The sequence below is a fragment of the Bombus bifarius genome, unplaced genomic scaffold (genome assembly GCF_011952205.1).
Source record: "Bombus bifarius isolate JDL3187 unplaced genomic scaffold, Bbif_JDL3187 scf7180000007986, whole genome shotgun sequence".
NCBI lineage: Eukaryota > Metazoa > Arthropoda > Insecta > Hymenoptera > Apidae > Bombus > Bombus bifarius.
Window position 1 is genome coordinate 754,448 of NW_022884368.1, and position 24,928 is coordinate 779,375.

The window sequence follows — 24,928 nt, forward strand, 5'->3', positions numbered from 1 at the left end:
GTATTCTAGCACCAATTATCGCGTAAGATAATTTTTTGATTTCCACAGCCTGCTCTTGGGAAGCGGAAATCATGTTCGCTCAGAGAGTAACGATCCCCTGAAAGGACTAAACAAATAATCCAAGTGATCGTATACATACATATAACGGGATGTTTAGATTGGCCGGTTCACCTGCTTGCAGTTGTTCGCGAACGCCTTCGGCAGGATCTCCAACACGATGCTAAAACGTTGAACTAAACGGACGGCCCTGTATTTACCGCAGAAGTTGAAGTATCACGCTAAACAATACAGTTTGTTTTCGATCAGCGCACTTTCTCGATCCTGGATAACCGGAAATATCGTATAATTTACGGGCGTCGGATGTTGTTGATTCTCATCGTCTGTTATCTATTCCGGCGAAATCGCACGATCATGATCTTTCGTCCGAATTGGAACGCTACGACCGCCAGCAAAATTACGATCTTTCGTAAAATTGTTTATTGGAGCTGCTGTCGAAACAGTGGACGCGTTATGTTTTTCAGCGATATCGCATCGCGTCGATGGTTAAACGCACGTTTTTTACCAACAATCGATAGCACCAAACATCCGGTATCGGAGGCATTTTACATTTGGTCTAGAAACTATTTGTTCCGCTCTGAACTACGTACGCTGCATGATGGTTGGGGAGAACATACATCGAATAGACACACGCCTGATATTACGTAAAAATTTATTTGGCCGTTTAATCGCTAATAATACAATCCAGCATTTTCGTACGCTATTTACATAATTAGATAAACGTTTTCGATCTCTTCGAAATCTCGAGATATAATCTTTGAGGTTTCTTCGAAATCTCAAGATAAGATACGCCGAAATCGTTTCGTCGTAAACGCGAAGTTTTTCCGCTCATCTACGAGAAACGACAAGCTTCCGCTGAAGCATCGATTATCATAAAGACACGAGTCGATGAGTACCGTCGCGCAATTACCTATAATACTTTTATTTTTTGTTCATCTGGATGGAAGAAAATAAAAAGAAAAAGGCACAAAGAAAGAAAAAAATATGGCACGTAAATTACAGCAAGAAATGCAATAAATAACGTTCTAAAGTTCGTCATCTAGCCGACGTTTTAAAAGATACTTCCTCGAATACGATTGTAAAAAAAACAGGTACAGGAATTCTGGAAACAGTGTTAAATCACCGGAGGAAACTCACGATGCATCGTGTTGTTCTCTTCTTCTCTTATGCCTTACCGAATTACTATCCTAAATCCTAAGGAAAGAGGCACTTGTGCCCATCCGATATATACACAGCGCGTCGCAAAAAGCGTACAAGTATAGTAAACAAGAATGGACGTTTTACCTCTAACTGTACAAAATAAAAAGCAGCCTTTGGAAGATTAATCGTGTAGATCGATCTCGACTCTCTGTAGAAGATCCGGTTCTGTAAATATAAAAAGAAGCGAACATTAACTCAACTGGGATCGCAATTATATGGTTTCAAATAATTTTCAAAGATTCGAGCATTCGCGTGTTAAAACGTTTGCGAAATTTATGCTTTTCGAGAGTCGAAGAAAAGTCTACCGTTTCGATTTTCCTCGATGTACAAGCTCGTTCTTTGAGAACGTCTGCTGTCGCCCGAGTATCTGATCCTTGGCTCGATCCTTTGAGCAGAGACGTAGGTGGGGGTGGTAAAATCGTCCGGACCGTCTTTGAGCGGCGACGCGGTCCTTCTCCTGCAGATAGCCAACCCGATGATCACCCCGATACCGATCAGGATCAAAGCCACCGCACCTTCGATCCAAAATCTCGTTCGCTTTCACTCGTCCATGGACGCGTGTCGTGTGAAACACGTGAGTGTATAAATTTTCCTATATTCGATTACCTGTACCTGTCAAGGCGATCACGATGATCATATTTTCCGAGCTAGCCTTGGGAAGTGCCTTTTTCAGATCCTCCAGAAACAAGCCGTTTCTTTCGATCTTCCCGCCGATAACTTCAGCCACTCGTATATGCTCCAACAGCGCTGGCTCGCTCCTTCCTCTGTCGTTCACAGCGTACACGTATAACGTGTAATCGAAACCGGGTTCAAGACCGTGCAGCTGAAAGCTTGGCCTTGGATTTCTCTCTTGATATATCGCCGGTACGTCTCCGACCATTCCCTGGTCGCTTTGAGGCGCGTGGAGCGTCGGCGGATTCATCTGAACGACCCCGGAGTTTCTCGGTATTCCTCGAACTTCGAGCAAAAAGTATTGCGGGGAACCACCATCGGCGCCGGGCACGCAATTCACTTGCAGCGAGGTGGTTTCATTGTGCAGAGAACAGTCGAACGGTGGCTGCGGTGGCTCTGCGAATCGTAACGTTCGTTACTTTACAGAGGAACAGTGACTCGTCGTCAAAGATAATTCGAAAACTTGGTCGGCAAATCGAACGGCCGTGAAATGGCGCTATCGACGAAACACGTTGAACTTGGCTTCTTAAGGAAGCTTCGTCCCTTTACCGCGAGACGATTTCAAATAAAAAGCGGAAGAGCACGCGAAAACGTCGAAGTTTCGTCGGCATGCTTTCGTGGAATTTGTTCTAGTTATCAATTTCCAAGGACACGTACTTCCGGGCACGATGTTGAATACACAAGGGGTCCTTTGTCTGCCGACGCTGTTGCTCGCCCAGCAAGCCAGAGTTCCAAAGTCGGCGTCGGTGGTAGGAGTGTACTCGAGAACGCTAACGAGCCCGTTATTCCGAGCTCTGGAGTTTGGCATCGGCAACACGTCACCGCGCGTTCCGTTGTACGTCCAAGAGAATCGCACCGCGTCTTTCGGAACAGCGTCGACTTCGCAGCGTAGCGACACCGTTTCGTGGCGACCAGCCGTGACCTCGCGTCGCTCGTAACCTGCCCTGCATCTCGGCGCGTCTATTCGGCAGAACAATCTCCGTTGAGAAAGTCGAAATTGCAGTAGTAGCAGCCGCGAAACATGTACTTACATTTCATCTGAACGAAAATCGGAGGGCTCCGACCCTCTCCCACGGAATTCACCGCTTCGCACGAATACTCGCCTGCATGAGCCAGAGTGAGTACCCTCAGCGTTAACGTGTTGGAGGCTATCAGCGTTCCACCGGTCACGTCGTGCTCCAATCGATCGTCCTGAAAGGGCCCGTGATTCGTACTCCCTCTTAGAACCGAGTAATCGCGTAAAAGCTCTTCCTACCTTGTGGTACCAAATGATTCGGGTCGGAGGTGGGTTACTCTCCACGTCGCACACCAGCTTCAGATCGTCCCCTTCTCTGAGAGTATCCAGGACGTAACCGGTGGCTAGGTCGATGGAAACAACCGGTATGTCTAAACGCGAAAGTCACAGAAGCTGTGTGTCATTTTGGGAAGATATACGTATCGTTTGATAAGATGGAAAAAGAGGGAAACCTTACAGGCAACGTCCAAGATCTCAGTTTCTTCGAGCACTCCGCCGGGAAATCTGGGATTTTCGGCTCTGCAGGTTAATCTCTTGCCATTGTCGTCTTTGCCAAGGACCAGAGCCAGCTTGCTGATCGTCGAATTGCTTCTCTGCGTAGTCGACACGTTGGGATCGCCTATCGTCTGTCCGCCTAGCCTCCAGATGATCCTGGCAGCGGGAGAACTTCCCCAGGTTTCACAGCGTGCCGCGAGCGGACGCCCGGCGTAGATTTGACTGTCGATCAGGACGATCTTTACGATCGCAGGCTTCACTGCGAAACGAATCGACGATTACGAATTTCGTTCGTGCGTATACTCGATCGAGATAGCATGCCGCGAAGAAAACGCCTGCTTCGCCTGCGTTCCTTTTCTCGCTCGATCGCTTCAGCGATTCTCCAAGGATCCGCGACCGCCTACAAAAAATTGCTAGGAGGACGAGTCCTATAGCTGGTTCGAGCCGTGGCGAAAATAACGGGTCGAGGGAGCCACATGCTCGCCACTCGAACCGCGTATTTTTACTTTCAACGACAATTCCACGAAATACGACCGTCAAAGGAGTTAAGAAGAGGCCCGCGCGAAATCGTTGGAATTCATCTCGCTTCCGCCGCGGGTCACTAGCTCCAACTATATTTAAATTTCTTTCTTGTTCGTCGGCCGAGCCGCAGGACATTCGGATGAATAAGAGCGATATTTCTTGCCACGCAGGATGTCCGGCGCTTATGTTGCAACGTAGGAAGCCGTTGACGTGCGGTGCGGTTCGAGCATCGAACAGCCTCGATCTGGCTAGAAATTTGAACGCCTCGCGAGAAATACGAGCGGCTTACGTAATATTTAGAAGCCGCGCGCGCTCGTAGATACGCTTTTTCCTCGGAACGACTTGGATCGTGCAAGATATCGACAGGGCGGACGCAAAAGGCGAACGCTAGGAGGAGAACGCGTGGACGGAACTAAATCGGACTAACTTGTCGCTTAAGCCGTCCGCGATCGCTTTTAGCACGCGTTAAGATTCGAAGATGCGACCTTGTGGAGCGCGCTTATTCGTTCTATTTTATTCTTGCCAGATGTTAGGCTCGCGCGCCACTCGCGATTGCCCTTTCTGAACCGCGTCGTTTGTTTCGCCGTTGTCAAAGCCAATCGACGAGAAAACACTACGCGATACTCACGGTAAATATCTAGAGGCACTTCGCGAACGATCGGAGAGGTCATCTGCTCCGATTGAGCTCTGCATTCGAGCTTCGTGCCCCACAACGATCTCGTCACCTCGTTGATGAAAAGACGGTTCACCGTGAATTTGCTCGGGGAACCAATAGAAATTGTGTCAACGACGGAGTCCAGTATCTTACCGTCCTTCCACCATACTACCGTAGGCTTCGGTCTTCCTAAGATAAATAATAACACGATTAGGGCAACTGTGCAAGAACTTGGATCGTTGGAAAAAAGTACAAGTGTTTACCCCCAGACACCTGACAGGTCAAGTCGAGATTGTAACCTTCCAAGAAGGGTCCAGCCACTCTTGTCACCTCTCGCCCCTGAGCATCGTATATCACAGGTCTGGATGGTTCTTCTGGAAAGAGGAGAAAAACGCGAACTCGTTACGCCTGTTACGATCGAACGGCAAACGTTCTACCCTTTGGACGATACTCACCGACGAGCGTGAGATTCACCCGAAAGTTTCTCGTCGGGGAATTGATAAAATCTACCCTACATCTGAAGATTCCTTGGTCCTTGAATGTGACCTTGGTAACTTTGAGCTTAGCTCGATGGCCATCACCGATCTGAAAGTAGGTCCTCTTGCCGAGATCATCGCTGACCGCCCAATGAACGGCGGAGGCGAGATCTTTGCCTCTTGCGTCCAGGCTGCGCAGAAAGACGAGCAACGTTTTTCGATCGTCGAACACAATTTGTTTCCTTTCGCAGCGGCATCAAGATCAAAGTAGCGAGGTTACCCGGTTACCCGGAGCATTCTGCCGATCAGCAGGTCGAAATTCTTGGCTCGACAATCGACGAGTCAACGATCGGGCGAGTTGACGTTTCCGGGTGTAAAAGGAGGTGGTAAACACCGGACCGTGGACCCCCCTTGGCCAGTTTTAGTGACTAACTCTAGCACGCGCATCTATTTACGGAGAAAAAAAGGATAGTTGGCAAGCACGTAGTCAGCGAATTTAGATTCACCGCGAACGGTTGACCGTTACGCAATGTCGAGGAGGAAATCTCCGCGGCAACACGACGGAAAAAGAATCAATTCGCAGTCGATTTGCTGCAAATTGTGACGCCGGTTGTAAACGTCTCGCTCTTCTCCAACTATTTCGTAACTGTACCAACTTCTTTCCCGCGTTCTTCTTCCCTCGGATTTTCGTTTCTTCTTGACGGTTGCCTGCTACGCGCCTCGTGGGGAGCCGAAGGAAAAAAAACTGTGTCGAAGGGCACAGACCATTGGTACGAATAACCGAACTCGTAAAATCTCAAAGCCACCTGCTTTGCGTTCGTCTCGCTCGACGTCCCTCCTTTCCGGCGTATTTTTTTACGATCGCTTTTTCACGCGGAACAGACCCAGCCGCAAAAGGGATTTTCTTTTCTCTTCGAATCCACGCGTTTGCCCTTTCCCAGGAAAATTCTTTATGCCGTAATCTCGCGCTCGTACAACGATGCCCGGTTCGCGATTAATGGCTCGCCGACACTGAAACAGACCGTTCCATTTTACGGACAAACTTACAACTCCCGTTCATAAATAAACCATCCAGAATACACTGTTTACGTGTATTTGTCAGCACGAAATGACGATCCACCACTCTATTTCTGAAAGTTCGTTGGTATTAAGAAATTCCAACGGTCGATGCCAACCATCCTCGACGGTCTTTTGGTTTATTTACGTTACGCGATCTACCTCAATCCTACTTTCGGTCGAACGGTCAATCGCGACTCGTGGAGCATGCGCGATCATTTTGATTAAACTGGTCGTTGGCTGTTGAGAGTCGACGAATAAGATAGTGGTGATAAGGATCGCGGCTTATTTCCAAGAACGACGGCAGAGTCTCGACTGCATAATAGAGCAAGACGGTACAGAGGAACCCTATTTCGGATGCTTGGCTTGAGATATTTCGAGATACGATGTCAGAACAATGGCATCTAGGAATATTAAGCGTGGTCGACAAGCGACCACGCGACTCGTGCTCGAGCTTCTTCCTTCCTGATGGATTTCGCGTTAACGGCAAGTTGGCGAAACGGATGTCAAAGGAACGCGTATATCCGGTAAAATAAAGTCACGGTGAATCGATGGCTGTCGTTCATCTTTACTCTGTTCGGCTATCATTCTTTTATCGTACATTTTGCGTGACCAAAGCAGAGAAGAGAAAAGAAAAAAATGGATTTGTAAATTCGGTCCATCGTGTTACGCCAAATAACATACACGGGATTAGGATACAACAGCTAGCTTTGTCCTTTGTCCGGACGAGATAGAAGGAAAGGAATGGAATGGCGGGAGAACGTTACCTGTAAAGAGGTATCCCAGCGGTGTCTTTGAACCAAAGCACCATGTTCACGGAGTCGGTCGGTGTCGGTGGAGTGATGTCGCATGGTAATTCGACGTCTTTGCCCTCGCTGCCCCACACCAATCTGAGCGGCGCTGTAAGAGCGTGAGTCGTAGTAGACCCTTAAAAAGAAACGCAGGAAAGAATATATAAGCATCGTTACTAAGATGTTAGTTTTCGAGGGAGATTCACGGGGTAACGAAAAGAGGCCGGGACCACCCCTTTTCGTCGTATCCTCTGCTCGGTCGTTCGTTAAGGGTGACGCGAAGCGACGAAGAAAGTGGCGCTAATGAAGCGATTCCCTGGCAGCCGAACTGTCGTCGCGCACGCTTCGTCGCGTACCAGGCCACGGCACACCACCAACACAATACCAGCAAAACTCTATGACAATGCGATCCTTTTTGGCTCGCTATTGTGCTCATTACGCTACGAACTCGTCGTTTTTGCCTATTCTAGGAAACGAGCCATACGCTGGCGCACGCACTCGCGTTTCGATTAAAATAGGATTTAACCGAGTCGAGTTCGAATAAGAGACACGCCGGTAAATCTTACAAGCCGATGCCGTAGTCACAGGCAATTTCATAAGTAAGCGCGTCGTGCCGATGCTCCACTTTCTTAATCTCGCAATTATCCGCCGAGAACGCGACAAGGTTTCTCGATAGTCGACGATGGAAAATCGAGCCCAGCGCGAACTAGAGATAGCGAGTGCCAAGAGAGAACGACCGAGTTATCAATGGCATACCGCGATGTACATTAACACTGGTTCTCATATACGCACGTGCGCGTTCGTGTTATATCGTTTCTATTTTCTCCATGGGTGAAACTTGGTAACGTCGCAACGATTCTAAGTTTAAATCGCGACCGATGTAAGCAGAAAATTACGGACGATGATGCATCGCTCCGATATCGAACAACCTGCGGGATGCTCGTGATATCCAGATAGATGAATCGCGTTGACGTTTCAAAGGAAAGATCAAGAGGGCTGACTGGAGGGGCTCGCTTGCGCGCGGCCACCATTCTCTTCTTTCGCTCGTCGACGCTTTCCATTTTCCATGCTGTGTAGGTTTTTCGTGTTCGCACGGCGTAACACGACGCTGAAAGGCGAACGACCGAACCTAGTTTGTCTTCTCGACAGAGCGTTTCGTCGCCGCGTTGCGCTCGGCCAGGCTTCAATCTGTTCGTAAACCGGCGACACGCAAACGCGGTCTCGCTATTACGTAATTTGACGTGTTATTTCGATCGACCGACGTCGATATTCCATAGATCGAAATCAGAGACGAGCTAACAGATCGCGTTTCGCGGAACTACGGCGTTCAGAGAGCTTCCAAGGCTACTACTATCGTCCGAATGGAGCGTTTGTAATCAAGATTTTCAAACATCGACGCGATGTATATCCCTAATTTTGGTCGGAGAGCCGTGTGCCTGTGGTTCTTTTCCAAACAATCGTTTTCCGCTCGCGCATCGTTGCATCTCGGAATAGAATTCCGATATCCAACGGAAATTGGTAACGATTCGAAGAAAAAATCTGTACGTTAAAGTGTACTGTTATGTAAATAATGCTCGGCCGAGGGGTAGCCCTGTTATTTTTGTATCACGCTCGTTAGGAAAGCGCGCTTCCGCCGGCTTGTCTATTTTCGTGTCCCTTCCTCAGATTTCTTTCTTTCGCGTGTTTCTTCTTTTTTACCCGATTCGATGTCCATCTTTCGCGAATCGAACCGGCGAGTATCTCGAGGCGGCCATTACAGTAATCTACGAGCGACGAACACGACGAGTGGAGTAACGCGGAGTCATGACTAAGCGAGGTTGGCACGAGGCTCCATGGCGTCGGGGACCTCTGCGCAACATGGAATTAATTTACGAGTTTTTATCGGCGTCTATCCGCGGCCCTCCGATCCGCTGCTCGTGCGGGCTCGCTACGCGATACCGTGCAATTTCCTGCCTTTTGTCCCGCTCGTACAACGTATTCGAGTCTTGTCCGCCGCGGTCGGTACTCGTGGCGGTCGCGGCGGAATAGATCGATGGCATTCCATCGTTTGTCGGGCGTTTTCGTTCATAGCCTGGCTATATCTTCGCCGCTGGTCTCTAGTTCGATCGGTTTCTCATCGCTCGCACGCAAAACGCCGAATGTAGCCTTTTATTACATTCGTGTCACACTCGTGCGCGTTATCTCTTTCTAATCTACCCCGCTCGGTCACGCTTTAGTCAATTTCATTCTCGCATAATTCCGCATCCTCTTGCCCCAACACCTGTTGCTATCCTGCCCAGAAGAAGTTCGATTGCCCAATAAAATTCCAACTGTCACCGCGTACGTTGCGCTTCGATCCGATGGGTATTTCGGTACTTTGGAAAAGACGGCACCCTAACACCGCTATTCCGTGCTTATTGAAAATCAAAGTTCTCTTCTTATACACGTAGACGAGCGACTCTACGATTGCGTCTGCGAAATAACCATCGAAAGGAGGAAAGATATTTCTGCGAGTTTGGGGGTCGGCGAAGGTCTAAAATCGATTACACGCATGAGATATGAACGACGCCAGGTTTCTGCTTATAGGTCGTAACCTTTGAAAAATGACAGGTACGGAGGCGGGTCCGGTTTGTGAGACGTTAAAAGACCGCGTTGGAGGTCTTCCGATGGCGAAATCAAGATATTTCATTGACGGCACCGTAATTATTTAACCGACTCCTCCCAGCGTTCGCCGGGTCGATTTGTACCTGCGGCAATGCACGAATATGCGTAAGATTAAACTTGTACCGGTTTTCCAGTCGATTTTTTGGTGGTTGGTGGTCCTGTGTCGGCACTCTTTTGTAATGCGTCCGAGGGTTGCCATAGACGTAAAAGTCTGCCCGTTTGATCACTTTGTATGGTAATTTCATTGGCGCTACAAGCTCCGCGCCTCTCCGGCTCATCCGTTTTGTTATTCAAACTTGGCCCTGCGTTAAAGGCTTTCCGCGGCGCTCTGAAAATTTCGACGCGCAACCGATTCCCTTCTGCTTCGTTAAATTCTTTGAACTCGGCGTACGTTCGCGCGGAGTGAATCGTGTCTCGAATTTACAGCCTCGTTGTTCGAACGATCGCGCGTCATGGTAAAATTTGTCCCGCAATTAGCGAGACGAAAAGAAAAGATGGAGAAGCGAAGCGGCGCGCGAAGAGCGGCTCGGAAGCTCGATGTGCTTTCGTTTCGCGGAAAGCGTTGCTTTTGCGGCGGCTCGTAAAACAAACATGTAAAGATCGCCGCGATACCTACAGGGGCGATGATGGATCACCGAAGAGGCAGGTCTTTCATTTACGTTTTCTTCCACAAATATTTTCATTCGAACGAAGAAATCATCGACGGATTTGTTATTCGCCGCAAGGACAATACCTATATATCTTAAGCCAGGCCGGAATTTGAAACACGTCGGAAGGTCCTCCCCGAATTCCTTCGAACTTTGAGTCCTCCCTGGTCGTCCGAGTCTGTCCCGTCTGTGCTCGGTTAAAAGCTATAAACGACGCTCGCGAGGACGCATTCCTTCTTGCACGAGGCACTCTAATACCGCTCGATGTTCGCGTGTTCCCCGATGCGTCCTGATCTTTCGCGATTCACCATCGCGTTCCGCTCTTTTCATAAATTTCGGAAGTTAGCCGCGGCGCTCCGAAGAGCTGTGAAGCTCCGTGACGGATGAAGCGAGGGATCAAAATGAAGCGGCGCCTTTTTACGGCGCCAAAAATAAATCGCGCAAATTCTTTTGCTTTGGTAGCAGGCGTGCTGTTTGCCCAAAATATCCGCCGGTAAGTTCACCGGGACCCGCTTCTTACTTTCCGATCGAAGCATCGATGACGAAACGTTGCCCCTGTTCTCTCTTCCCTTTTCGTTTCTTCTCTTTCAAGGTATATCGCGTTTTTCGAATTTCCGCTGATGATACCTCTGACAGCCTCAACCGTCTTCGTAAATTAAAGCAATAGAGAAGTCCAGTATCATCGTACGGGAGACGGTCTATTTCTATCGGGTTGCTATATCGTCTAACGCTGCCTCGAATATACAACGAGTTTTGCTTAAGAACGTAATTCGAAATTTTGTATCGTTCGCAGACGTGGTTCTTCTTTTTCTATACTTGAACGTACCTATACGAGAGGAAGCCATTGGGCGATCGAAGGTGGACAAAATACCTGCCAAGGGGAAAGAAAACAGCGAGCAACGTCGATGACGTTGCTCCTTTTATTTCGAAGCGAGTGTATCGAGAGTGGAAAATATGCCAAAAATTTGATGGTTGTGCCGCGTGCGTACGAGTTTATTCGAATTCTTCCGGTTGTTCCCGATAGGCTGAAGTGACCAAACTTTTAACTTATTTAAAATCGTGTCGAGGTCAGAGCGCTCGTTCGGTTCAAAATAAGTCTGGAACTGCTTAGCGGTAATACCGCTTTTCTGTCGATCTATTGCCCTGCAGTTCGAGCAAATTTGAATCAAAGCAGTCGTATACATATACGGGAACCTCGCAAAACGTTAATTCGTTCGTTCGTTAGAAATATTCCTATTGTGAAACGCGTTAACACGGTGAATGCAAATGGAAACGGAGTCGCCTCGCGTTTCAAGACGAAGCACTTAGTAACATGCCCGTTTGTTTGTAATATGAAAGTGAGCATCCGGAAAGATGCAACGTACCTTTGTTCGAGAATTCGGGCGAATTCTCGGTAGCTGCGTCTGCCCGACGTGCTCGAAGCAGTATCAGCAAACTTGTCAGAAACACGTGTCCGGACGTGCGCCGCATCTCGAACCGGTAACCGAGAATCAGGTGTTCGAGTTGACGCGCGACCCACCAGCCACGTCCGGTCAACACCTCTCGAGACATCCGATTGCGCGCGATCCAATTGTTTCCGTGTATCGTCGGTAGCTGAATCAACGACGATCTCTCACGCGATAATTCGAGCCGCGATTACACAACGTCACTGTTCTCTCGATCGATCGGAACCGAACCGACGGCACGGGATACATTCTCGACAGCATTCGGTCGCCGCGATGATCGATCTATCGACGATCGATTTGTCGTCATATCAAAGAAGCAATCCGTTTAATAAGCAACTGTGTCACAAAAATTCCGATCGTTCGTGGAATCGTCGTCGCGTCTTATCGGAATGTTTCGAATCTCTCGAAGGGACAATGTCGAATTGATTGTTTGAAAGAAAGACGCGGCGGAAGAAGCTGCAACGGTCGAAGTCGTCGCGCGAAGATCCTTTTCTACGAACTTCCTTTCGTGCTACGCCCCTTCTCTCTCCTCGGTTGGTCCTTTTTCCGATCGACGCAAGGCGCTGTGGTCACACGTGCTCGTTATTAGTCGGAACACGTCGTCGTGCCGAACCGAAATCTTTTGATTAACAAAACGAGCCGACGTTTTTTCGCATTTGACCGACACTCGGCTCCCTCTTTGTCCCTTTTCGGACGAATCGTCCCTTTCTCCTACGCTCCTATCCTTTAAATTCCTTTCGCTTTGTCAAATTTTTTGTCGTCAGCTCGATGCGAGTGTCGTTCGTCGCGCGTTTTAGCCTCTCGATTCTCCGCGCCGAGCTCTTCCTGCGTCCTTCCGCAACGCCCCCGCAAGATTTCAACTTTGATGTCGACTGCGAAACAGCCCGCAACTCTCTTTTTTCTTCCTGATGCCTCTCTTTCTTCCTTCGAGTTTCACGCTCGTTATTCTTGGGCGGCTACCACTTTTTCCCGCGTTGCGCGGTTTTAAATTAGACCCACGATCAGGTGGCTCGATTCGTATTTTATTCTTCTCGTTGCATTTCGTGCTCCTGTGTGAAGCGTGCCTCGATACAGCTGGCGTCTGAGGCGGCTGAACTCGCTTCGATTATTATTGCTCTCCGCTGTCGTGGAATAATAACAACGCGCTGCAGATAAAGTCGAATAGCGGAGTAATAGTCGTACGTTCGATACGTTAACCGTATCTCGCGGAGAATGTCAATGAATTGTCGCATGCACTTGTATGTTGTTGTCTATAGCGTGGAGCCAAGCTACGTGGAGATAACGCGCGTCGACGAGAGGTATGCGAATCTGGCGGAACGCGAATACCGTCGAGACAAAACGAACGATACAAAAGATCGGCAAACGGAACGAGAAGAAAAAGAATATACGCGTAGCGCGCGTGTTCGCCGGTGGAAACGAAAGAAGAAACCAGCAGCGGGGCTCGCCAACCGTTTGAGATCGTCGTCGTCGGCAGCGACTGCCACGGAACTAAAACCAAAACCGACGACACGCGTGTAGTTACCCCCACTCGTGCACCCTCCTCGTGCGGCACACGTCCATTTAACCCGGCCCCGAGGACACGCAGTTCAGCACGCACACGCGCTCGTTTAGCCACGGCCCACTCCGCTTTTCTAATGCACACGCATCTTAACGCGCGTGAACCACGTTGCACCAAGATGCACCGCGACGCATTTGTGCTAATGACGCGCGCAAAATCCACTCGGTGCCGTTCGTTTGCGCCAGCTGAAAACCCCGTTTTCTCCGTAGCCGTAACCCTACCGTTTTCACGCTTTTTGCATCGTTAATAATCGCGGGTTCGTTACATTCGAGAATCGTCCAACAAGATTTCCACGATAGTTACGGAACCTCGTTGTACGGAATCATGCGTTTGCGTTATTTGCTTCGTTTTCATCGACCAGTGCGAGTAGTAACCGATTGCTAAAGATTTATTTCAAGGTTAGCTATTTCACGATAAATATCTGTCTTCGCGCAAATACACGCGGTACACAGAACCGCGAGGCAAAGTACGTATACATTTTCTTACATGCGTAGGGTAGAAAGGTTGGAAACGCATGCGTTCCGCTTCGCCGCGTGTCTCTCTTTCTCTTTTCCTCTCCCTCTCTCTCTCTCTCTCTTTCTCTCTCTCTCTCTGACTTGTTGACATGGACTGGAAAGGGACGAGACCGAGTTTGCCTCGGTGGAATAAACGCAGGGTGAATTTCTGGCGTATCATCGTGCAGACGATTACGCGAGCGTAGGGGGGCTGGATATGCTGCAGCGTGTTCATCGAGGGTGGAGTCGTCGGCCGAACCGAAGGGTCAGGAATGCCCGCTGAAGGGATAAACTCGTCGCACGAATGGATGCGCGTTCGGTTTGATGGATTGCTCGAACGATCCGGCTCGTCCACCCGATCCATTCGTCGTTTCTATTAATTTTTCTTGCTACCTTCTTTCCGTTTCGTTTATTGATTCTGAACACATACTTGCGTCCCGGTATGGGTCGGATGAGAAAACAAACACCGATGGAGAACCGTGTCTTCTCTAGCCGCGGAGTTCAAGAAACACGCGTTTAACGCACGAATTAAACGCGAAGGTCGAACGAACGGTGTTTGTAATTTACAAAATCGATGCGTAGGTGGCACCTTTGTGTCCACGTGTATTTACGTTCGGCTTTCTTTTCATAATGAAAGCGCCAGGGCCGTGGATGAGAGAGGCCAAGCCGTTACTGTAGCCGGGTAGAGAGAGGCATTATACGCAGGGTGTTTCTAATGTCGCCGCACGGTTCGCAGCGAATCTATTTTCGGAATCCTCGCGTTTCCCTCGCGTCGGATACCTACACCCTCTCTTTTTCACCGAGGTCGACCACACGCACCCACGTGAATGTACGAATTGGGAATTGAGGACCGCGGATTGCTCGCAAAAACACGGACCGGGCTTTGAGATCGTTGTCGTGAGCAAGAAAGCGGACAAAACGGCAGAGGAATAGGCTCGTTTCCTCAAGCTGGGTGTAAAATCTGTTGGAGATCGTACGTCGATTCGATTGGTCGCTCGAACGTCGAATCCTAGTAGCATGGTCGCGTTTATTTGCCAGCGAGAATCTCGTCAAACTTTATCCACTCGGTTAGGTACAATTGAACGCGGTCGCTGTATGCTCGAGTGCTCTGCCGGCCACTCGAAACTTTTGCTGGCCAGTCTGTATTTATTCTTTACCCAAGCTCCGCTTTTGCCTCTCTAAACTAAACAATTCCACCACTTTGTTGCTATTTCCCTTTTTTTTATCACTCATTTCGAGTGTCGTCGCGCCGCACGAACAGCTGCCTTTTATACGCTGCTAATAGACATAGGAGGCGGCTCGTTCGTAATTCGATTCGATTCGATTCACTGGGTGGGCGCGATTCAATTAGCAACGGCACGGTGCGGCGTTCCAAAAGCGATCTCTTCGATACAGCAATGTGTAAAAAGGTCGAGTCACGTGCTTCTTATCTCACGAGTCCGGTGACGAGGTTTCGAGTCGCGTGTCCGATTCGATTCGTATTTCGAGCAAAATTTTCCAGCTACGTATGTGTTGGACGAACGCGTTCGTCGTAACTGCCATTAAACCAGACCCTTCGTCATCCAGCGTCGAATACGAGTAAATGGCTGTGTGTGCAGAGCACATTAACCGGCTCCCTTTCCCTTCGATCGCGTATCTCGATTTCGGCGAGAACGAGTGCGGTTGAGAAAAGCCAGATCAATATCTAACGTATCCCTCGTGTGGATAAAGTACGTCAGGCTCGGCACTCGCGGACCACAAATAACAGAGTTATAGAAGAGACGTAATTGTCGAAAATTGGCGCGAAAATTTATGAGAGCCCGTAGGTGGTCCTTGAACGAGCTACTGCTCTCTTACGCGTCTATCGTCTCGATCGAGTCGAACGAAATTATCACTAAAGCCGTTTACGTTCGTCACACGCATACAGGATACGCATGCCACGGCTTAAATAGCCGTTTAGATAAATCCTACTTCCTATCAGCCGAGTGTCACAACACGTTTCCACCGTCGACTAGCTGAATGCAACAATGCGATCTTCTATATATTTTAATCAACTACAGCCACCTTTAATCGTCTCTAACCATTGGCTTTATAGGGACGCGTAATCGACGGGAATCGTTGATTTTCTACGAGAGATAAGTAGATCGTATGCGGGTCAGGAATATGATATTTCCGGTGGAACGTCTTGTCTCGAGTCGTTGAGAATTAAGATTTCGGACGCCTTGGTCTCGTGCGTGTCCTCGGACGCGCGTTTACCAGCCTTCAAGCTAATTTTGATCGACCTCTTCGATTTCGAAAATCAGTATACATTTCGTGCTTGCATTTTGCAACTGTCGCTAGCCCGGTTTTGCGCTCGATTCGACTGGATCCTGCGACGAGATCACGCGATACTTTTAACAGACGCGAATCGTATGAAACACCGTTGTTGGTCAGCTCCGGCACGTGTCCGTTTGCAGGTAAACAGTTCCACGTATCAGTGACTCATTGAAACGTACATTTACGTGTTACGGTGGTGTCTGGAAAGCACACTACACGGAACAAACCACGATGACTAACGAGAATCGAAAGCGGTCGATATCAATCTGAATGCGGCATTACGGAACGTCACGCGGCTCGCTTTCTGCCCATTAATATTTATGTATAACCATTCCTGTAGCTTTCCGCCGAATCGCATTATCCCCGTAACAATATCCCGCCTAGATTCTCATTGCATCGGTGTAGATTTGCTACGTCGAACAACGTTGGGACCGGTGTCGGCGTTTTCCAACGTTCGATGGTGAGAATTCGTAAAACCCCTTAAAATATTAGGTTCCACGGTACATCCGGGATATAGCCGTCGTGTAGGATGTGATCGATGCCGAATCACGGAAGATAGTCTGTCGTTATGCCTGTTACGCGTCTCGACACAGCGTCGAGACAGTTGGGGCGCACCCTAATCGCGGACCACCCTTTCATCGTCTCCACGAGGAGGACCCCATGGTTGACTCGATCGAGTCTTCGGAAGTAAGATCTAACGACTCGTGCGGGAGGATGAGTCACGCTTGCCCTATCGTGACATAGCTGTATTATTTTTATGGTGTTTTCGCGTGGCCACCATGATTCACGAGGCCCGAGGCTTTTCCAGCACCCTTCGAGCGACGTATCCGCCACTACTATCCCCCTCTTCGATGACCGAGTTATATACGACTCTCTCTCGCGAATGAATCGTTCAAACTCCCAGAGCGATAGCCCATATGGAATCGTATAGTCCGCCGCTGCTAATTATTCCAGCCGGTGTGTGCGGTTTCGTTTAATAGGAAACATTTGTTAATACCGGAGGGAGCTCTCGCTTCCTAGCTCGTACATTTTCAAGGGCATAGCCTCTAACTAGCTCTTTGTCCAAGGACAAATTATTTCCATTCTGGAAACACAGCTCGAAATCCGTTTTCATTGACTTCTGAAAGCGTCCATTTCTATTATAACATGTACGTACTACGTACATATCTTGGTTTTCAAAGGTTTCGCGAACAGGATCGCGTACATTCCCGTTTTTGGTTTCTACGTAGGGAACGAGAATTATTTACTAAACAAATACAAATTACAGTCTAATACGCCGCCTCTGTACGCCAGGGACGTCGTTTAATGGAGAAATCGATTCTCGTTTCTAGTGCAGGAAACCAACGTGTAGTATTCCCGGGGGTGTAAACAAAAGACAAGAGCGTATCACGATAACTCGACGACAAGCATGGGACAAAAGCCGAGTTACGTTGTCGCTGTTTTAATCGATTTGTCGCAGAAAGAAACGAAGCGGCACCACTTTAGCCGAGCCCTAATGCGTCGATATATCTGGAAATGCTGGTGCACGTCCATCGGATTCACGCGTTTGTTTCGGCCGTGAACACGTGTGCGCGCACGCACGTGTCTCGATTCCGTCAGATTTCCCGTAGGCGCCGGGCTTTTTTCTTCGCGCTTAGCAACCGTCTTTTTTTCCTTTCTGTCGAAATTCGAAAAACTACGTAGGCAAACGCCGTTGTAAACAGACAACGGGACGATATCATCGAGAAAAGGCTAGGAGAAAGCTAATTCACCGGATGCCAGAAAAATTCCTGACCGGCAAAAAATTGGACCTGTACCATGGGAGAATTGAATTTCAATGGAGACAGCGGCAATGGTTAGCGACGGCGTGCAGGAAATCTTCGCCTCGCGAGAATTAAAATGCACTTTAACGAGGTCGCGTTGGCACATCGACGTCGACGAATTTTCGACGTCGTGTCGCCGCATTGAAAAAGAAAATTCGCGAGAACTCGTGGATTCCTCTTGAATGGAAATGGAATAATTTCAGTAGGATCGTTACGTATGCGCGCGGTCAACGATCGTCGCTGGTGCGCCTGTGGAGAGCGTCTAACGTCAACTAAAATTATTACGGAACGATTATGCGCAGCGAAATAGAAAGGAAAAATGACGCGCGAAACGAAGACAGGAGAAAAAGAAAGGAACGAGAGGAAGAAACAAAGCACGACGAGAACGAGGGAGAGGCGATTCAACGAAGATGCCGTTAATGTTGTTCTCTCTGTCGAACCTTCTGGCGCCAAGAATTCGACAACGTCGAATTCTTGGAGTTTTTCGGAGAGATATTGGCATTCTTCTCGCGTTCTAGTTACGTGTCTCGTCACTGTGACTAAATTGGACTTATAGCAAAGGAATTTATTATTTTTCCCATGGTTAAACGAGTCACGATAGCTTTCAGAAACGTTTCTTCGAAACGGAATCAACGTGTTTACTTGAGAAAATTTCGCTATTGTGTCACGGACATTTGCGTCGAACGACGCACTCGTCCAGGCAGATAAGCGAAACGAGTTTAGGGTCTCACTCGCGACTATACTAAACGAAATGTTATGTAATTCTCGCGCGCGAGGCCGGATGAAGGAAGGAAAGGCAGCGAAAGCGCCCAGTCGATTGCGACTCGCTTCCCTCAGCGAACGTCTTGAGCGCGAGCGAACGAGCTAAAGAGGGAGACTCGAAGAGACTAAAAGGAGCGGGTTGAGATCTAAGAGAAGCTGAGCGGAGGAACGTCGCGATTTTATACCAGCTTGGACAAAACATTTGCCAGCGAGCTCGCCAAAATAGAGGCATGCACCTGTCCCGTTAGAAAACGAAGATTTCTCTCTTCGTATCTCTTCGCCTCCATCTCTATCCTCGTCCCCTTTTCGCTCGTCTTTCTTTTCCTTTGCTTCCCTACCTTCAACGCGCAGCATTTGTTCGTTTTCCCTCGGCCTTGCTCGCTTCGATCGTTTTTCCTCTAGTCGCCTCTGCACCGCGATATTTCTCCCTTTTTCTTCTCCATTTTTTCCTACCCCTTCCTTTCCCTTCTTTTCCCTCCCCTTCCCCACTCTTCTCGACGATTCTCTCTTCGTTCTCACGACCGTTTTCTTCTACGCGCCCGTCTTGTATCTCCCGCGAGCGACATCTCCTTTCCCCTTTCTCGCGACGTTTCTTGTTGCTCGTGCTCGCCATAACGCTATTTCCGTCAGGCCACAGTGAAAACGTCGTAAGTCACTTAATGCTAGCTGGACATCGAGCTTCGGATATCAAAGGCTACGGTTTTAACGAGCAGAAAGAACACCGGCTCGATGTATGAAAACGATAACGAATCTTTAACCTTATTACACCGGTTACAGCGCCACGAAACTTCTAGCGTACGGTATATTAGCATATGTGTGTACGTGTAACATGCAGACATAATATGTACATATTAGCTTCGACCGATTACCAGCGTAGATTCTCTTCTCTTCTTCTCGACGACCTGACCATTTAGCGACCGAATCACGTAGAGTAATCGTTCCGAGCGACGTAGTTATCGCAATTGTTTCATCGATCGTAGAACGAAAAACGCTGCGAACAATTTTTCGCGAAACGCACCTTTTAACTTTTTTCATCGCACACGAACGTAGCGTTCGCGACGCGCGATTACGAACGCTTTATTCTAACGCGCGCAATTAGACGATCTAAAATTCTTGGATGTATTCTGCTCGCTTTAATCCAGAAGAGACAGACGCGTGGTTGCAACTTGGCCGGACCGGTTCATGAAACAGTCCTCTAATTGTTCACGAACTTCGCGCTTATTATAGGGTCTCGCGTTTCAAAGGAAAAACTTTGCCTAAAATGAGATTCACGCGAGTGACGAGCCAGTTTCGAGTTCTGTAATACAATTGGACGAAAAGTCAGAACGGAAAAAAGGGGTTTGGTTTCGAACATGGCCTTCGTTCTTTCTAGTCGAAAAGAAATTCTTTCTCACCGAGTCGAGACAAGCTAATAATATAATAAGCTTTTGTTTGACAGAAAACACTCCGGTCACGTTAAAAACCTTCTCCCGTCGAGCGTCCTATGGGAATGGGACCTTTCGTCTTTGTCCCTTTTTCCGTGCAACGATACGTTTCAACGATAGGCTGTCTTTCTTCGACGAGTTATCGTGGTGCCGGCGAACGGTATCAGTCAAAACACAGTATGTATCACGTGGCAGCGATCCTCGTCCATCGTGACATGGGAAATTCTTTCGAATTCAAGGACCGATTCCATCGAAGGGAGAGAAGAAGGAAAACAAGACCGGGTCGTTTTTCTTTCCCCATTGGATTCGAACGTAGAGATTGCTCGCGCGATCCTCGTCGAAGCTTAAGCTCTTCGTAAAATATCTTCGCGTCGCCAAAATTTGAATCGCTCGTAGGTTAATATGCGGAGCATCTAGGTCGGCTTCCGTAGATCGTGGCGCCGTTCCTGGAAGCAGTTGGTTTTGCGGTAACGTCTCACGCGCGAAGGTCGCCGCACCGAAGTTTCATCTCATAACATTTCGCATCTTGACTATCTCTCTCTCTCTCTTTATCTATCTATCTATCTCTATCTCTCTCTTTTTGCAGATGCGTTTCTAATTCGTCAGGCAAAGAAAGAGTGTTCGCGCAAAAACTCTCACCTCCGTTCGAACGTGGCATAGAACTTTAGACGCCAAGAGAATAACGAAGAGTTGGCGATCGCGATGCAAAATACGAGGGGATCGCAGAATACATCGGTATCCAAATATAAACGACTAAACGGTTCGGTCTACGAGCCGTCTGGTTATTTATCCCGCTTTCCCGAGATTATCCAGGGAACCCTTGACAAAGACTGTTCCGTTTGTCTCGTAGGGCCGTGATTTTGATTCGAAATGAAGACAGCCGCTCGTTTTTATTTTGACGAACACGCTTACAACATCCGAATCTTGTTTGTTTCTTTCGACACGCCAACGTACGTTATCCTCGATTTTGTTGATGAAATCACGATCAGACGACGCTTTATCGCTTGATTGGCGTTACGAGATCGTCGAGAGGATGGAAAGGCAGACCTTGGCGCGACGTTTATCTAAGCATGAAAAAGCAGAGCAGGAAGAAGCAGCGTGGGGACTCGTCGAAGCAGCGTGTTAACGTTCCTATGAAGCTATTTAATTACTAATGTCGTTGGCGAGTTAAATAGCGGCGTCCATTACAAAAGCATTTTCCAACGACGATATAATTCGTGTTACTCCGTTTAACAAGTACTCACGACGGAGGGACGCGTGAGATATCGGCTCTGAAAGAGGTTCAGATGGTCGCAATACCATTTACGCGAGTGCCGGCACGTAGTTGGGACCACGAAAGGTAAGGTTACTTATAAATACATCCTGTTCAAAAATAGATCTCGGACTGGCGCAACTGCAAACCGCGAATCGTTCAAAACGCTGCCGGATATTCGGACAGTTTGGTGGAAACGTTCCCTTTGACGAAAGGAATCATCCATCGCAGCAGCCAGGCCGTCGACGATGCACGTACTTTGATCGATTTTCAAAATTGCTCGGTGCAAGATGTGCCATCGTCGAGGTGTATCCAAACGTCGTCGACTTCGATCCGGTCGTTCGCATTCGTTCGAATCGCTATTTTCTCGAGGAGTTTCGTCGAATAAACTTGCCGGGTCTACGGGCATTGTCTTTTTATAGGTAAATGCTCTAATGTCGGTAACGTTCGTCAGAGGGTTGGTAAAAAGCTTTTAGAGCTGAGAATTTTTTCTTTCCGACAGCCACTCGTACCCACGCGTCCTAGATACCTTTCTCGTGCCGGATGCAGGTTTTCAACTCCGTAACATGCACCGTTATAAATCAAAAACGCCCGCCATTGGTTCGTTTTCTTTCTAAGGATAAAAAGAACTGCGAAGAAGGCGGGCGAAATTAACGGACAAGTAATTAGTTGGCAGAAAATCGTTCGAGGATGGTTGAGAATGATACTCGGTATGAGATGATCTTTTCGTGATTTTATTCCGTATCGATGCAGGTACCTCGTAATGGTCGTGCAACTGCAAATTGAAATGGAGTTAATTGCGTTTATCGAATAATGTGCAATTGCTGTTATCGAAGTAGGTGCGACCAATGTGAACACAGTTTGATATTTCGCTCGACGATGGAATCTCGAGTGGCATCTCGCGAAAGAAAATCGTGTAACGGAAACGACTCGTACTTGCGTTTCTGTATTGGCAGTAGATAAAACAGATCGATTTGTACTTTGTAAGAAATGTTTCACCATATCTTCGTATTTTGACGGTTCGTCGAAATGACAACTAAATGTGTAAATCCAAAGGTATTCAGGTAGCATGCGTTCGAGAGAAGTTTTCACGGCCGCGGGAAACGTTACCAACATACCGTAACGGAATCGTTGCCCGTTGTCGGTGAATAATACGGCAGAGGTTCTAATCTCCGACGCTTTTCTCGTTTATCGAACATTACAAACGCAATTTCGTTTCTGTCGTGTGATCTTTGGTGTCAAACGGTGTCGTATTTATGCAAGTTAGCACTATGCAACTCATTGAACCGCAATGGAAGCGATATCGTATCTGCGACCGCGACTTAAAAATATGTACTTTTGCGATTACGTACTATGTTTGCCTATGCGTCAGTTTGTTCGTGCCTCTTCCAACCGACCAATTCGTAAAATCTATGATGACCGATCGAATTTTCGACTATTCTTCGCTCCTCCGGAAACGTTTATCTTCTTCCTTATTCACGTACAGATGTTTCCAGAGGATCAAAGTTTCACGAGAAATTAAGACGTAGCTACTTAGCTGATAAAAGCGAGCTCTAGTCCCTTGCACGAAGTTCTAATTAGTGAAAATGAGATAATTGCCTTTGCAGAAGCTATAAGAGGAAAAAGAGATCTTACAATAACCAATTGCACGTTCTTTCGATTTCTTTTATCCTTTGCTACATGAACGTAGAAAGAAGGAAGTTGTTCGATCGTATTGCAAAGATTCAGTTCTTTCACTTGCACTTTTAACAATTTTTATATTCCATTGATCGATTGTTGGATGAATATATTTACGCGAGCGACGTGTTACGACGATCGATTTGTAATAATCGAACGTTTAAATTTCTCCAAATGTTTTAACTCGTAAAGAATAACTTCACAGCCTGAAGCTTACTTGTCCGATATGGAGTTCCGAGCGCATAAGTTTCGAGGACTGCTGACGCGATGATTTCATTTACATAAAACATGCATATATATGTATGTATACTGCGGTAAACACAGTTGCCCGACTGAGGCGAAAGAAAGAAATTCCGCAGTTTTGTATAAAATAACAAATGAAAAAGGTGTTAATGCAAAGATCGGCGGGTAGGAAAGGTGTAACTTTGATACGGAAACTCGGGGTTAAGGAAATTGACCATGGAGTTACTTCGGACTGATAAATATGCGCGCAAAGACAAACAAGTCGATGTCCCACCGTGCGCGGTCTGCATAATTATTTCCACGGCAATGTTTTTTGCAAAGCGTTTCTGGGAATCGTATCGCGTTGTGCCTCTGATTATAGGAAGGCGGTTTTTATCGCTATTTTTATTATTTTATATCTTCGCATTACATATCGGCGCGTCGTTCACTTTCGATCTGAGAATGCGACGTTCATCTTTTACAGATGTCATCTTCCGATTTGCTTCTGTCCGACGACTATTCCGTCGTCAATTTTAAATCGTACAAGATGCACGGACGACAAACGCAGTTTCCGTTGAGCACGCAACCACGCGTTTTTAAGTCATCATTGTTACAATTATTCAATCAAATTGTTTAGAAACTAGTTAACCTATCGGATCTGCGATGCAACCATACACCACAGTGAAACTTGGCTATTCCTGGCCAACAAATCGAATTTCTCATCTCTGTGTACCGAAAAAGGAGAGAACTGGCGAACGTGCACGTTGGGAAATTACGAGGCTACAATCAAGGTACCAGGAAGTCGAGATCTATCACGAAGGACTCATCAGAAATTCTTTTTTCCTTCCACAAGGTTACAGTCGCTAGCCTCTTCTCGTTTGTATTCTAGGCGACTTTCTACTTTACGACCTGCATTTCGTGTCCTCCGATGACTCGTGTCTTTACCATTATCACGTAGATACGATTATTATTTCCTTCAAACAATAACTTGATACCGGAAGAACGAACCGAAGCGACGATGAAGCGAGGCTCAAGCGAGTTTGTACCTTTCGCTATGTTTGTTTGCGTTCGAAGCGACGACAACGTGATTTTCAAGAGATCTGTAACGTTGTTGTTGATCGATGTAACGTAGACCGATCGATATCTCTATCTATATAGATCGCAAGCACGCAACGAAATTTTCGTGTTTGAATTCCTTGAGAAAGAACGAGGAGACGTAGATTTCGGTGCAACGAATTAATGGAATCGGAATGTTGGAACGCTTTAGGTTTACCGTCATTAATCGCAGGTCATTCTCGTAAGTGGAAACTAGGAATTTCATTTGTTGTAAGACCAGAGAAACGAAATACCGTTGTTAATTTCCGGTGCTTTGTTCTCCGCAGCCGTGTCGGTTCGTTTCATTTCCGTTCGCAAGCTACACCGCGCCACTGGTCCGAATTGATGACCGAGAAAAAAGAAAAAAAAAAGGAAAGAAATTAAAGATATCGAGAAATGGCAGGGCATGGAAACGACGCGACGACCGATAGTAGCCCGGCTAGCGTCATTTCACGTTACGTGAATGGCGTGACCGTCATCGAGAAAGCGATAGACTTTGCGATTTTTCGCGAACGTGATTTGATCAGAATTCGATATGCACGTGCTCCTGACGTTGCATCGTCCTCGTTGCCACGGTCTTCCCTCTAAGTTTCATAAATTTATGGAATCCCTTCCATTCGTGGCGCGATTTTCTCCTCCTATCCCCACCGGGAAGTCCGCCTTCTCTGGGAAG

General features: G+C 47.6%; 1 protein-coding gene across 7 annotated transcripts; it reads right to left on the bottom strand.

Annotated features, from left to right (window-relative positions):
* Positions 1-692: 692 nt before the first annotated feature.
* On the bottom strand, positions 693-22,355 carry LOC117205036 (synaptogenesis protein syg-2). 7 transcript variants are annotated; one of them, XM_033443074.1, is made up of 13 exons: positions 18,924-20,325; positions 11,594-12,795; positions 6,916-7,075; positions 5,072-5,283; positions 4,880-4,990; positions 4,590-4,805; positions 3,402-3,698; positions 3,185-3,315; positions 2,961-3,120; positions 2,587-2,889; positions 1,864-2,325; positions 1,563-1,772; positions 693-1,422 (listed from the first exon to the last, which is right to left on the bottom strand). In XM_033443074.1, exons 2-13 carry the CDS (start codon positions 11,778-11,780, stop codon positions 1,379-1,381), a joined length of 2,493 nt encoding a protein of 830 aa, XP_033298965.1. In that variant the 5' UTR covers positions 11,781-12,795; positions 18,924-20,325; the 3' UTR covers positions 693-1,378. The 7 variants fall into 7 exon arrangements, with proteins under 7 accessions (XP_033298965.1, XP_033298968.1, XP_033298967.1 ...); XM_033443077.1 differs by lacking the exons at positions 11,594-12,795; positions 18,924-20,325 and adding an exon at positions 22,261-22,355; XM_033443076.1 differs by lacking the exon at positions 11,594-12,795 and having other exon boundaries at positions 18,924-20,324.
* Positions 22,356-24,928: the final 2,573 nt, after the last annotated feature.